Source organism: Neopelma chrysocephalum, unplaced genomic scaffold (genome assembly GCF_003984885.1).
Source record: "Neopelma chrysocephalum unplaced genomic scaffold, ASM398488v2 Primary Assembly neopelma1_24, whole genome shotgun sequence".
Classification (NCBI taxonomy): Eukaryota; Metazoa; Chordata; class Aves; order Passeriformes; family Pipridae; genus Neopelma; species Neopelma chrysocephalum.
The window spans coordinates 40748711-40761714 of record NW_020897693.1 but is presented as its reverse complement, the minus strand read 5'-3'; the positions used below and the strand labels follow the sequence as shown (position 1 = coordinate 40761714).

At 37.2% G+C, this 13004-nt stretch overlaps 1 protein-coding gene across 8 annotated transcripts in view; it reads left to right on the top strand.

Annotated features, from left to right (window-relative positions):
• The window catches only part of RPS6KA5 (ribosomal protein S6 kinase A5), an 89339-nt gene that overhangs the window by 51221 nt on the left and 25114 nt on the right, over positions 1–13004 (top strand). For 3 of the 8 annotated variants that reach the window (XM_027673448.1, XM_027673455.1, XM_027673434.1), the window contains exons 2-4: positions 4474–4601; positions 5303–5386; positions 8927–9030. In XM_027673448.1, the coding sequence (XP_027529249.1) occupies positions 4530–4601; positions 5303–5386; positions 8927–9030 (260 nt within the window). In that variant the 5' untranslated portion in view covers positions 4474–4529. The remainder of the gene's footprint in view (positions 1–4473; positions 4602–5302; positions 5387–8926; positions 9031–13004) is intronic. The other 5 variants (XM_027673426.1, XM_027673416.1, XM_027673469.1 and 2 more) reach the window with 2 other exon arrangements.

The following is a 13004-nucleotide window of genomic DNA, read 5'->3' as shown; positions in this document are numbered from 1 at the left end:
TAATGTTTGTATGGATGGTATGTTTCTCTTTATGTAACTTCGTTACCTGCAGAAGTTTAACAGAAACCTTACTTTGTTTAGTGCTCAGTAGCAGCGTACTGATGACGTCATTCACTCAGAAGGTACTCAGCACATCAGCCCTTAGAATCATAAAATTGTCAAGGTTGAAAAAGCCCTTGAAGACCATTGAGTCCAACTGTCAAGCTAGCATCACCACCATGTTCACTACTAAACCATGTCCTCAAGTGCCATATCCACACATCATTTTTTTGAACACTTCAAGGGGTGGTGCCTCCACCAATTCCCTAAGCAGTCTATTCCAATGCTTGAAAATCTCTTCTATAAGAATTTTTTCCTAATGTCTAATCTAAATCTTCTCTTGCCTCCTTTAATCTTGAATCTTTCACTGTACGTAATCTTTTATTTCTCTAGGGCTGCTTTGGTGTTCTAAAAGCTGTTTTTTGTACGTTCATTCAATCTGACTTGGATTCCCTGTCTGCCATGCTATGAGTAGGCATGACAGTCACAAGATGCACTTTCCAACTATGCAGATCTTGCAAGATCTTGCAGTTTTCCTTTCAAGAGGAAAATTAATTTGATTTTTTTTTTGAGGCCCTGAACTAATGATGTTCTCTGCTTATTGAAGGAGTACTATGTAACAATCCCTTGGGATCATGTCCTTTGGTCTAAGAATTTTTTTTTTTCTTTTTACAAATACTAGTTTGGGCCTGACACTCAGCCAATTGTCTCCCTATGTCCTCCTAGCTGAAGTTGTCTTCAGCCAAGTATTAAAACACAGTTTGTTTCTCAGCTGCAGACCTTTGGGTGCACGCAATAAAATAATGCAGGCCTTAACCTCATAGGTGTTGGGAAACACCTGTCCAGAATCTGTTGTCGCTATTTCTTTGCCCAGATTCCATGCCATTTTTGGGTTTGTTAGAACATTGAATCACAAATTTTCAGTGCCTCTGGGCTGTGAGTTTTGTGGTGCTAGCAACTAACACCATCCTTCCAGCACAGTATCTTCTTAAGACATAATGGAATAGCCCTCTTTCTAAAGAGCTGGCTGCAAAAAGGCAGTTTGGCACAGTAGAGATGAACCTTTTAGGAGCATGTTGAGCATGACTGATACGTTGGCTGTCTTGAAGTCTCATCTAATTCCTGTGATTCACTTTAGAATTGCAGTTCTTGTCCCACATACTCTGTTAAAACCTGTTGAACAGTTACTAGGCTTAATAACTGTCTGACCTATGTTGCTAAAATGAATTTGCATTGCTGTAGACTAGGATGTGTGCTCTAAAGGACACATCCTTATATGAGTGGTGACTGTTTCTCCATCAGTCAGGCTTTCCTGTAGATGTGGCAAGTTTGATTAGTTTCTGCAACAAAAAGGAGTTTCATCCTTTTGCTTTTTTTTGTTGCTATTAATGTGCTTTTTTTACTTGATGAGGGAGCTCATTAGACAACTCTGAAGGCATAAGACCTTTCTGTCATTGAGGAGAAAGCATTACACATGTTCTTTCTACAACTTCATGTAGTTTCAAATGCCTGCCTACCATTCCTTGGTTATAAAGCAGAGCCAAGTGATGATACCACAGGATCATCAAGAACATGATGGTGCAAGACTGCCATCCTTCTGTCAGCACTTTTGATTGAATTTTGGAGCTAGGTAATTGGTGTCAAGCTGTGAAGGCCAGGGTACATAGTCTTAGCGAAGTCTGAGGTAGGTTGTTTTTTTTTTTTTTTTTTGTGAAGTGACTGTCTTCCTGGACAAATCCTAATCTGCATTACACATCTCCATCTTGGACAGCCACAGAGGTCTAATTCTCTGTACTAAAGCTGTTCAGTACCCTTTCTTTTTTGATGAAGGGGAAGGAAAATGGGATGCTAAAATAAATAATCTGGAGAAAAGACTTCAGGGTTCACATAAATGTGGTACTGAAAGTGCCCTAGCGACTTAAAGTAGTTATATTTCACTAGGCAGCTCAGATTAGTCAGAATGATTGCAAGGAACTCATAAAGAGGGCAGTGCACTATTTTTTTTTTTATATTGCCATAGCTAGTATGGAGAAGTTCTGAAGTTTGCTCTCTGTGTAGTACTACAGTGTTTATTAGAAACAGTCTGGTAACATATATTGGGACATCCACCATGACAGTGTGTAGCTCATCTCGAAGAAAAAGTAGTAAGGGAATATTAATATGTTTTTCTAATTTAACAGAGAGATGGTTTAACAAAGTGAACTGCCTTACTGTCCACGTGAACCTTTCTATGTTCACTGATCAAGAATCTTAAAATTGTCTTTCTGTTGGTGGCTTCATGAAAAGTTAGTGCTCTCTTAAGCAGATAACTGGTTTGAAGTAGCCACTTCATTTACCTTTATTAAAAGATATGTTATTGCATAAACATTGAGGAATGATGCTGAACTTGGTAAAGAAAAAGAAATAGTAACCATCTGTTGTGTGCTAGAAGACTAAGACTTATCTCTAGATTATCTGTAAACATCAAAGAACTGATTTGCTGATTTGTAACAAACATAATGACAGCCTTTCAAAGACAGGGTCAATATTGTCATACTGAGTTATAAGTGATGGGTTAGCCACACTTTGATTCCATCCATTAGTGTCTGATTGCTTGCTGTTCTGTAACTCAGAAGAGGAAACCATGGTGTTTAAGGCAGGCATGCTTGAGTGAAGGAAGAAAATGAGCATTCTGTGTTAGGCAAAAAATTTCTTAAGCTTAAGTATTTGCAAGACGTGCATGATCAGTGAGAATTCACCTGTAAGTAATCCAAGTTCAGTTGTTTTTTAATAACATCCTTTGTTGTCTTATATCTCATAATGTGAAAGTATTAATAATGTAGATTCTGGAATTTGGATTCATATTATAAAGTTTAACGAAATGTAAATTTGGAGGAGGTTGTAGTTTTTGAAATTGGGATGAGGGGGGCCTGCATGTTTGATTTGTGAGTGAAATGTGCTTTCACAAATGAGTGTTGAAATACAACTTACATTTTATGACGTAATCACAGGGTGGTTGAGGTTGGAAGGAATCTCTGGAGGTCATCTGGTCCGACCCCCTGCACAAGCACAGTCATTTAGAGCTGGTTGCCCACAACCAGTCCAGAAGCTTTTTGAATATCTCCAAGGAGAGAGACTCCACAACATTCGTGGCCAGCCTGTGCCAGTGCTCAGTTACCCTCACAGTAAACGTGTTTCCTCCTCTGGTCCTGTCACTGGGCACTACTGAGAAGAGCCTGGTTCCCTCTTCTTTGCATGCTCCCTTTAGGCATTTATGTACATTGATGAGATCTCCCTAAGGCTTCCCTCTTGCAGGTGGAACAGTCCCAGCTTTCTCAGCCTTTCCTCATATGTTCCAGTCCCTGAATCATATTTGTGGCTTTTGTTGGACTCTCTCCAGTATGTTCATGTCTCTCATGTATGTGGGAGATCAGAACAGGACAAAAAATGAAAAATGAAACTGGTATTGGAGATAACATCCTTTGAAAAGTTTTAAGCCCACATGTAGTGCGTAAAAGCAAAAACTATTAGTGAGTACCTGTAAGAGGCGTATTTAACAAGGACAAATTTACATAAATGTTCCTAGTGAAAATTAATACTGTAAAAACTGTGTTTTGTAAGTAACAGCTAGATGTAGTTGATGAGGCCTGTAACTTAATAAAACACAACATAAACAGAGATTTCTAACAAAGACGTATCCAGATTTTATGACTTCAAGTGTTTTGAAGTCCCAACTTTGACACAGATTTGCCTTCATAAGATGCTGTACAATCTGTAGTTGAGTCAGAATGCTTTGCTTTCAGGCAGTTGTTTTGATAATCTCAGTTTGGCTGCATTATCTTTACTCTTTGGAGAGGTAGCAAGTGAAGAACAGTTTCTTCCTGCATTTTTCACTCCCCTTCCTTTTCCTTTTTCTGCTACTTTCCCGCTCCCTCCCTCGCAGCTGAAGAAAAAAAAGAACAGAGACATTGAATAGCTTTAGATTGGCTGATGGGGGACTAGGAATTTCTGACATTTTTCTTTGTTTACACTTTTTATTACACTATATTTCTTTAGGATAACAGATACTGGAAAAGATAAATCAAAGAGCAACAATAATTGTGTCGAAAGAAAGTGGAGTCATGAAAAGTTCATTATTATATGGTTTTGTCTCAAGTTAATATTTCAAGTTAATATTGAACAAAATGAGGCCTTATAACTATTTTGAATTTAGACTTTTACCCCAAAAACCAGTCACAGTATATGTATTTTAAGAAATACAGTTTAATAATATGCTGTTGGACTGTTTAATTTTTATGCCTCAGGGTAGCACAGAGCACTGTTTCTACTTTTAGAAGCTTCCTCTTATTAGGGTAGTCTCTTATATAGCACCTGTTTTTAAACTCCAGATCTGAATCTACAAATGTAAAACCTGACTTTTGAAATATTTGCTTTTTTGAACACTCTTCTTTAAAGGACCTATCAGGATCTCTCCCCAAAATGCTAGAAGCTTGAAGGATAAGGGAGGAACAATGTTGCATGGCCCAAACACATGTCCTTTCGTCATTAGCAAGGTACAGCATGACCTCATGTTGACCTCAAAGGTAAATCACTAACAGGGAACAATTATACATGCCTGTGAAAGCAGCTTAGTTTTGAACATAATCAAGAAAATAATTCAGTGCATAGAATAAAATTAAATTTACAACTCTGTCTGCCTTTCTCTTTCTCTCTCTTGTCTCTCTCCCAATCTCTTCTTGAGAGAATGTTGTGTTTTATATATGTGTGTGTTGTGAAAAAAATGACTTTTCTAGAGGTCATAAAGAATTCCTAAATATGGGGAACCCACAGGATCTTGTATCCAGTTTAGTCAAATTGTACATCTTAAAATGAAATTCTCTTTTTAATGGAAAGCTTTCATTTGTTATCTAGAGTATTGATATTGCAGCCTTCAGAATCTGTATGTATATCACTTTGGGGAATTTTATGTAGTTCTGAAATGTATAAATGATTTAGACTTATGGGAAAGTTTTTTTAATATCAATACATTAATTTTTATGTACTTAGACTTCAACACAAACCTATGACATTTTATTTTTTTGTAGAAGACTAAGTATTCTGTAGCATTATGTGATACATCTCTACATATGATGGAATATTATTTAGCTAGCAGTTCTGAGCTATTTGGAGAAGAATTGCTGCCAGCATCTTGGAACTGTTAGCCGTATCTGTCCCATATGATTTGTATAATAATTGTTTGTAAATTTGGGGTTTTTTCTTTCTTTTTTTTTTTTTTTTTTGCTAGAATGAGAGAGCATATTCCTTCTGTGGAACAATAGAATACATGGCTCCGGATATTGTAAGAGGAGGAGACACAGGACATGATAAGGTATGTTCTAATTTTATTACTGAAAATAAACTAATTCTTTAGGCAACATTGTTGTTCAGCTTGAGGATTTCTTGTAAAATGTGACAGTGTCTTATTTAAGCATGCATTTTCAGGTTCTCCTAAAGTAGATTATTGCCTGTATCTTTAACTGTCTGTTGGTGTATTTTCTTCTTTTAATCTTAAGTAAAAGACATATTTATAAAGGTATTGAGGCTTATTTGCGTTCTGTTCAAAATTTGTTCTAAATGTGCAGTGGAACAATAAACTTAGCTGACACTTCCATTTACATAAATACTAGTTCAGAGTGGAAAAATGACTGGTTTGTGGTTAATTCTGATATATGTTTTAAGTTGGACATCAGAGAAATCTGTTATCTTTATTGAAGTATGGAATGGATTATTAATGTTATAAATGTTCTCATATTGTAAAAATTAATTGTTTGGCTTGTGGCTCAGGTTTTATTATTTTATGAAAGTGTCAATAATTGATAGGAAAGATCAAGACAACAATAATTCACAGATGGTATTTGAAACAAACAAAAAACCCTACCCCCCAAAATAATTCTACAATATTCATAGATAAATTATTTGGATTACTCACTATACTGGGAAGTTTTGAAGATTATTTAATCTCTGTGGTTCTTTTGCTGTAGACTGAGTTGACTTGTCTTTCTGTTGGGGACCATGTAGTTGATCACAATTCCTCTTATCGCAGCCTGTTTAAGAACTGGAAAAGTCTTACTTTTGCCGAGAAGGTTCTTTCTTTTCCTTCTCTGTGAATTCTACAATTCTTTTGGTCTGAGTTTGCATTCAGGTAGGGAGCACTGTAGTGGGCACAGTGTTTGAGCTGGGAGTTGGCAATTTGAAGTACAGCAGGATGATTACCTCCCTGATTCTTCTACTAAACATAAAATAGAATGTGCTTTGTCTTTTCATGTAGTCATTGTCTCACACCTACTTTGGATTCCACTATAACCTCTGCATCTTTTTCTACTGTTCTGCTTGCCCAGTTGTTATTAAAAATGTAATTTTAAAACCATATGAATTGAAGCTCTTTCTTGTACTCTCTTTCCTAGTTTATTCTTGCCACTTTCAGAGCATCTCTCCAATGTGTCAGTCACCTTGAATTATGATTCCAGCTTTTTCAAGTGCTTATAAATTCAATCTTGTTACTGATTGAAAGTAGAATCTCTGTTCTGTTATCTTTGTTTCTATCTGATACTTTCATTAGATGTAGTGCAGAATCATACAGTATTCTATAAGGAATAGCTTCACAGTTTAATACTGAATGTTAGCTGATATGTAAGGGTGATTTTGCAGTTAGATATGTGATGTTAGTTCTTTGCACCACACACTCATTACTTTACCATTGGCAATGTCATGTGTTGTAGTGTTAGAAGGTTTTTAGTGTATTTTATACTTACTGCATATCTAGCAACTCAAAAACCTTACCAAAAGAGAAAATTAAATTGATTAATGAGAGCATAGCATACTAAAGCAATGTTTATGATTTGTAATCTTTTCTAGATTATTGCATTGTTTGTCTAAAAGACTTGTCTAACATTTCAGTATTTTTTTAAAATTTGATTTCTGATTCCACAGATCCTCCTTTTCTTTTGGAAAAACACATACCAAGAAAAATTGTTGGGATTTTCTCTGAGAATCATGTATTTGCAAAGATAATTAGTAACAGTACAGAGACTTCTTCAGCTAGTTCTTTTAGATACTCTTGGCTGAATATATGAAGCATCAGATCTTGTGTGTATCGAGGCAAAAAAACTAAAATAAGAGGCCTAATTGTCATCATTTCTCTATTGTTTTGCTGTATTGTATTAATGTTGTCAACATAAGTAGAGCAGAACTTCAGTTTCATTGATTTGCAAATTTCATGGCCATAAAACTGAAAAGTTCAAACACCTGTAGTTAAATTAATTTTGTTGAAAGGACTAAACTGCTTCCTGTATTATTCATAGTAGTATCTTTTCTTTTGAAAGAGAGAAATACTTTGTAAGTTACGAGGTATCAGGATATGAATAATATGATTAATATATGGGAAGCCAAATATCCCATGTGTTCTCAAGGTCCATCTCTCTAAGGCCCGTGAGGTGCAGCGCTGGCACTGGATGACCATAACTAATCAGTGTCTGTACCTGTGAGGAGCTGCCCATGCAGAATGGATAGTAGGGAAAGTAACAGGAACCAAAATGAAGAAAACTGCCAAAGTTTTGTGCTGGATCCTTACTTACTGGCCTGAGTGAAGGAGCAAACAGGTGAAATGTGAACTGGTGCAAGGTTCTGCACCTGGGTTGGGGCAACCCCTGGTATCAATCCAGCCTGGGGCTGAACAGATCAAGAGCAGCCCTGCTGAGAAGGACTTGGGGGTGCTGGTGGATGAGAGGCTGGACATGAGCTGGCATTGTGTGCTCACAGCCCAGAAAGCCAAACGTGTCCTGGGCTGCATCAAAAGCAGTGTGGCCAGCAGGTCAAGGGAGAGGATTCTTCCATCTGTCTGGTCCCCACCTGGAGTTCCCTCAGACCCCACTTACAGTGCTGCATCCAGGTCTGGGGTCTCCAGCACAGGAAGGACATGGACATGTTGGAGCAAGTCCAGAGGAGGGACACCAAGGTGCTAGAGGGATGGAGCACCTCTCCTGTGAGGAAAGGCTGAGAGAGTTGGGATTGTTTAGCCTGGAGAAGGCTCCAGGGTTACCTAATTGTGAATCTGCAATACCTGAAGGGAGCCTACAGGAAAGATGGAGAGAGACTTTTTATAAAAGCATGTAGTGATGACACAAGGGGGAATGGCTTTAAACTAAAAGAGGAGAGATTTAAATTAGATATTAGGAAGAAATCCTTTATTGTGAGGGTGATCAGGCACTGGAATAGGTTGCCCAGAGAAGTTATGGATGCCTCATCTCTGGAAGTGTTCAAAGACCAGACTGGATGGGGCTCTGAGCAACCTGGTCTAGTGACAGATGTTCCTGTCCATGGCAGATGGGTTGAAACGAAATGATCTTTAAGATCCTTTCCAACCCAAACCATTCTATGATTTTATGAATGAGATAAAACTGAATAGCATTTTCAGGTGCCTGGATTAACTGTGGCCTGCAATCTTTAATTGTGCTTTTTGGACATTCCTTAATTTCATTCTGAAACTTGTAAAAGCTCAGGTTCAACTACTTCTTAGCAAGGCTTAGCTTCCTCTGAATGTTTTAGAATTCTTATCACTTCATAATGGCAAAAATAAAAATTAAATTTGGGAGGTGGAGCAAAAGGAACTTTAGTAGTCAGTGGAGAGAGTTCAGCTTGAGAAACTAGTTGAAGAAGCTAAGTGGAGAGATTTTAACATAAAATTAATTTATTGTAGAAAATACCTCTAATCGGTACTGCAGTTATTTATGCTTTACTGTATCCAGGTTTGCCTTTGATAGGTAGGTTCTTCCTATGGTAGTTCTTTTCCAAGTGTATTGTTTTGTTCCTTCTATTGTTAAAAATGTTACTTCAGTGTATCATAACATACATAATTACTGTTGTTCTATAGGCTGTTGATTGGTGGAGTGTTGGTGTTCTTATGTATGAATTATTAACTGGAGCATCACCATTTACAGTCGATGGAGAGAAGAATTCCCAAGCAGAGATTTCTAGGTAAGATTCAAAGTAGTAAAGTATATATGCTTGCTCACAGATGATCCTTGTGCCATAATACGTGGTTTTTGAGGGTTTAAATCTACAATTTAGAAAGCAAGTGCTGCCAAGGTAACATTTTTTGTGCTCCAGTTCTGTTTAACAGAATGACATTGGAAGTAGATAGTTTTTATTAACTAATAGAACTGACCTTTACAAAAGACCTGTTTTGTTTAAACTACGAGGTAACCACAGCTTTGTAGATACTTAATCTTGCCGTGTGTTTACCGTTGAAAAGGAAGTCATATGAAATATCAAATTATATGTAACTAGAATTATCACATTCAAAATCTTAGTACATGAAGTATATCTTTAGCTAGAGATATTTTTCATCAGCTCTTACTAGATCACTCTGGCAGACTGCTGGTTTAAAGTGTCAGAATGTGCCCTACTCCCACCTTTTTGTTACAGGTAATGTTTATTTTATTAGTTTATAACATGAAACAAACAACGTGATCTTTTCTAGCCCTACTCGTATATCTGAGAAGAAATGAATATGATACAGAAATGAAATAACCTATACTATTCTTATCTGTTACATGGAAAACTTTTTGTTATGATCATTAATCTCTACACTTCAAAGGTTTGTGTTCATGTAAAAGCACTGGAGCATTTTCAAAAGACAAAGCAATAACCTTCCCCAAAAAACATTACTGAAATCTCTCCCAAAGCAAGCATTTCCTCTTACTGGATTTCTTTTGGAGCAGGGAGTTGAAGGCTTAGATTGTTCAAATTAGTAACTGCTGTCAAGGTGAGCTTGTAAGTCCTGTCCCCAAACTAAGAACAGTTTTGCTTCTATTGGAAGATATTACCATGGTTCTTATCCTCACCTAAAGTCACTTGATGTTTAAGCTTGTAATAGATGACAGAACAAACCTCAATTATGTAGATAATTTATTTTATTTATATTAAAAATTCAGGCAATTTCTTGAAAGTTTGAGACCTGTTTCTTGGTTTTTAGTTCTCTACCAGAGCAGGAAACTTAGAGGGTCACTAGAAAAAACTGAGGGAAGAGGGGAGTCCATTAATAAAACAAAATTCAGTACTTCACCCTCTTGGTCATTATATTACAGTTATAACTTAAATTATGTCTTTCTGGCCTATTTAAGGTTAGAAATTTTGTTGATTGCTTACTTACTGTGTTTGAATTTGATAATTTTGATTCCCAAGATTTATTAAATGGAACTCTGAAGGTGTTACAATTTCTTTTTAGAGAGAACCTTGACCTGAATTTTATAGATATAGTTTCCCAAAAACTGGGCAAATTTTTAGTTATGTATTCTAGAGGATTTGACTTTCTTTTGGTAGGCCCTTATGTGCTCTTTAAGATATTAACATTTCTGATAATTTCAGATTAAATTCAATGGTGAGAAACCACAAGGTTGCTAACATCTGTCCTCTGATGGTTAATAACCTAATTTCTGATATTAATTGTGGCAAGTTTACTGTATTGTTGCTCAGTCTGTTTTTGTTCTGGTGGGTGTTTATGCTACAGATTTATAGATAGCAGTCCTGTAGTGTTTCAACTTTTATTCTGATAAATTTAGAAGTTAAATTCTTACCATTTCCTTTAATAAAGATGTTCCCCAGTCTTCCTGTTTCTTGAAAAAGCCTTTTCTTAACTCAGCTTATGTTGGTCTTTCTTACATATGGACAATTTATTCCTGTTGATGTTTCAAGAGGATCTTGTTTAAGGGAAAGAATAATGCACCATCTGAACAAAAAAATATTCCTTCCTTTGTTCTTTGGCTCCTCCTGTTGATGCCAACTGTGGTCTGATAGATCTAATTCCTTCTCCTTTTCTATCACTTTCAACTGATAAACTACTATTTTATAGCTGAAATCTTATTAGTCCCAGCTATGTGTCTGCATTTCAGACTTGATTTCATCTGTCTTGTGTTACTTAAGTACTCATAAGACTCATTGCTTTCTGAATCCTCTCCACAGATAGCAATTTCTGCGTCAGATGACATCAGTTTTGTGTGTTTGCAGTTTATTATGTCATGAATGTTATGTTCCTTTTAAGAACATATGAGAATGTTGCTGCTGTCCTGGCTGCTGCACCGGGTCGTGTGGAAACTTCTGGGGAATAGCGGCTGCCATTCAGACACAGCGGGAGTGTGGCAGGGGCTTTCCTCAAGGGTACGGTAGAGCAGGCAGAACAGAAATCAAGTACTTACAGTTGCCAGTGGTAAGGAAATTACTGGCACAGAGATACGAGTTGGTACAAACTTCTTTCTTGGTAGCAAAGTTGTTCTAACCAGAATTTATATTGTTTAACTTAAATATGCTTAAACTTGCCAATTGCAGCAGACTTGAGAATTCAGTTTTTTACTTGGTCACAAACTCTGAAAGCATAGTTTCCATGGGCTTTGATTTTTCTGAGTTTAAGGAAAAAAGTCTTCTAAATGAATCCAGATCCTTCTTTTATTTTACCTAGGTGGTATCATGGTTTAACCCCAGCCAACAGCCAAGCCCCACACAGCCGCTCGCTCGCTCCCACACCAGCAGAATTGGGGAGAGAATCGGAAGGGTAAAAGCCAGAAAACTCATGGATTGAGATAACGACAGTTTAACAGGGAAAGCAAGAGCCATTCATACAAGCAAAGAAAAACAAGGAATTAATTTAACACTTCCCATGGGCAGGCAGGTATTCAGGCATCTCCAGGAGAGCAGGGCCCATCACATGTAACAGTTATTTGGGAAGACAAATGTCATCACTCCAAATGTCCTCCCTTCTTCCCTCTTCTCCCCATTTTATATACTGAGCATGATGTCATATGGTCTGGAATAACCTCTTGGTCAGTTTGGGTCACCTCCCAACTGGTTGTCTCCTCCCAACCTGCCATGTGCCCCCAACTTCTTGCCAGCGTGGCAGTACGAAAAGCATAAAAGGCCTTGGCTCTCTTTAAGCTGTGCTCAGCAAGAACAAAAACAGCTCTATGTTACCAACCCTGTGTCCAGCACAAACCCAAAACACAATCCTGTACTAGCCACTGTGAAGAAAATTAACTCTACCCCAGCTGAAATCAGCACAGGTGGGAAGTTATCTCAGATATTTTTAGATAATTTTATTTTCTTGTGTGGCACAATGGCTGGCTGGTGCTAAATTTGACCAAATTTTGTTCCAAAATCTCTCTCTAATGGACTTGCAGTTCTTGTGTCAGAAATAGTTATTATTGGGTTTCTAATTTTATTTTTACTCTTTCTGATGAGAGATTATGTTGTTCTTTTGTCATAATCTTTTTGGCAACACTGTGGACTTGGCTTCTGTGGAAAATGCAACTTAAGAAAGTGCCTACTATCCCTTATGTCTCTGTCTCTGAAGACTTTTTGTTCATATGCTTGGTGTTATGGATTATTAAACTTCATTAAAAAAATAAATCACAGAACTATTCAAGTATCTCTCCTTTTCTAGTATGCCGTCTCCCCTTTCTTTTCCCTTCTTCCTAAATCTTCCTTTAATTTTTGAGAATTCTGATTGTCCATTGCTGCAGAGCCAGGGATAGGACCCATCCTGCAAAATCACAAGCAAGTGCTGGGTTTGATAACACACCCAGTATTTTCCATTTTACTGTGAGTGATTCATAGTGCTGAATTCAAAGACAGACAAATACATGAATACTGTATGAGCCATTGTTAGAGCCTTGAGTGACTTACCTTCAGTACAGCACTTCAGTAATGTTGTACTAGTGAAACCAGACTCTCTTCCCTTGATTAAGCTACTTCACCAGTTTCTGCTCTTTCACATGTTGATCCAATCTGGTCTTTCTCTTCTGGCAGCTTGCTTTCTATCCTTCAATCCCATGGTAATTGTAAATAGTTCTTGGAACTTTTAAAGAATGTAGCTTCAGTCTTCACTACATCTCTAATGTCATTCCATGAACCGGTCCAGAGCATCATCAGTATTTTCTAGTATCAGTCAACCTCAAAAG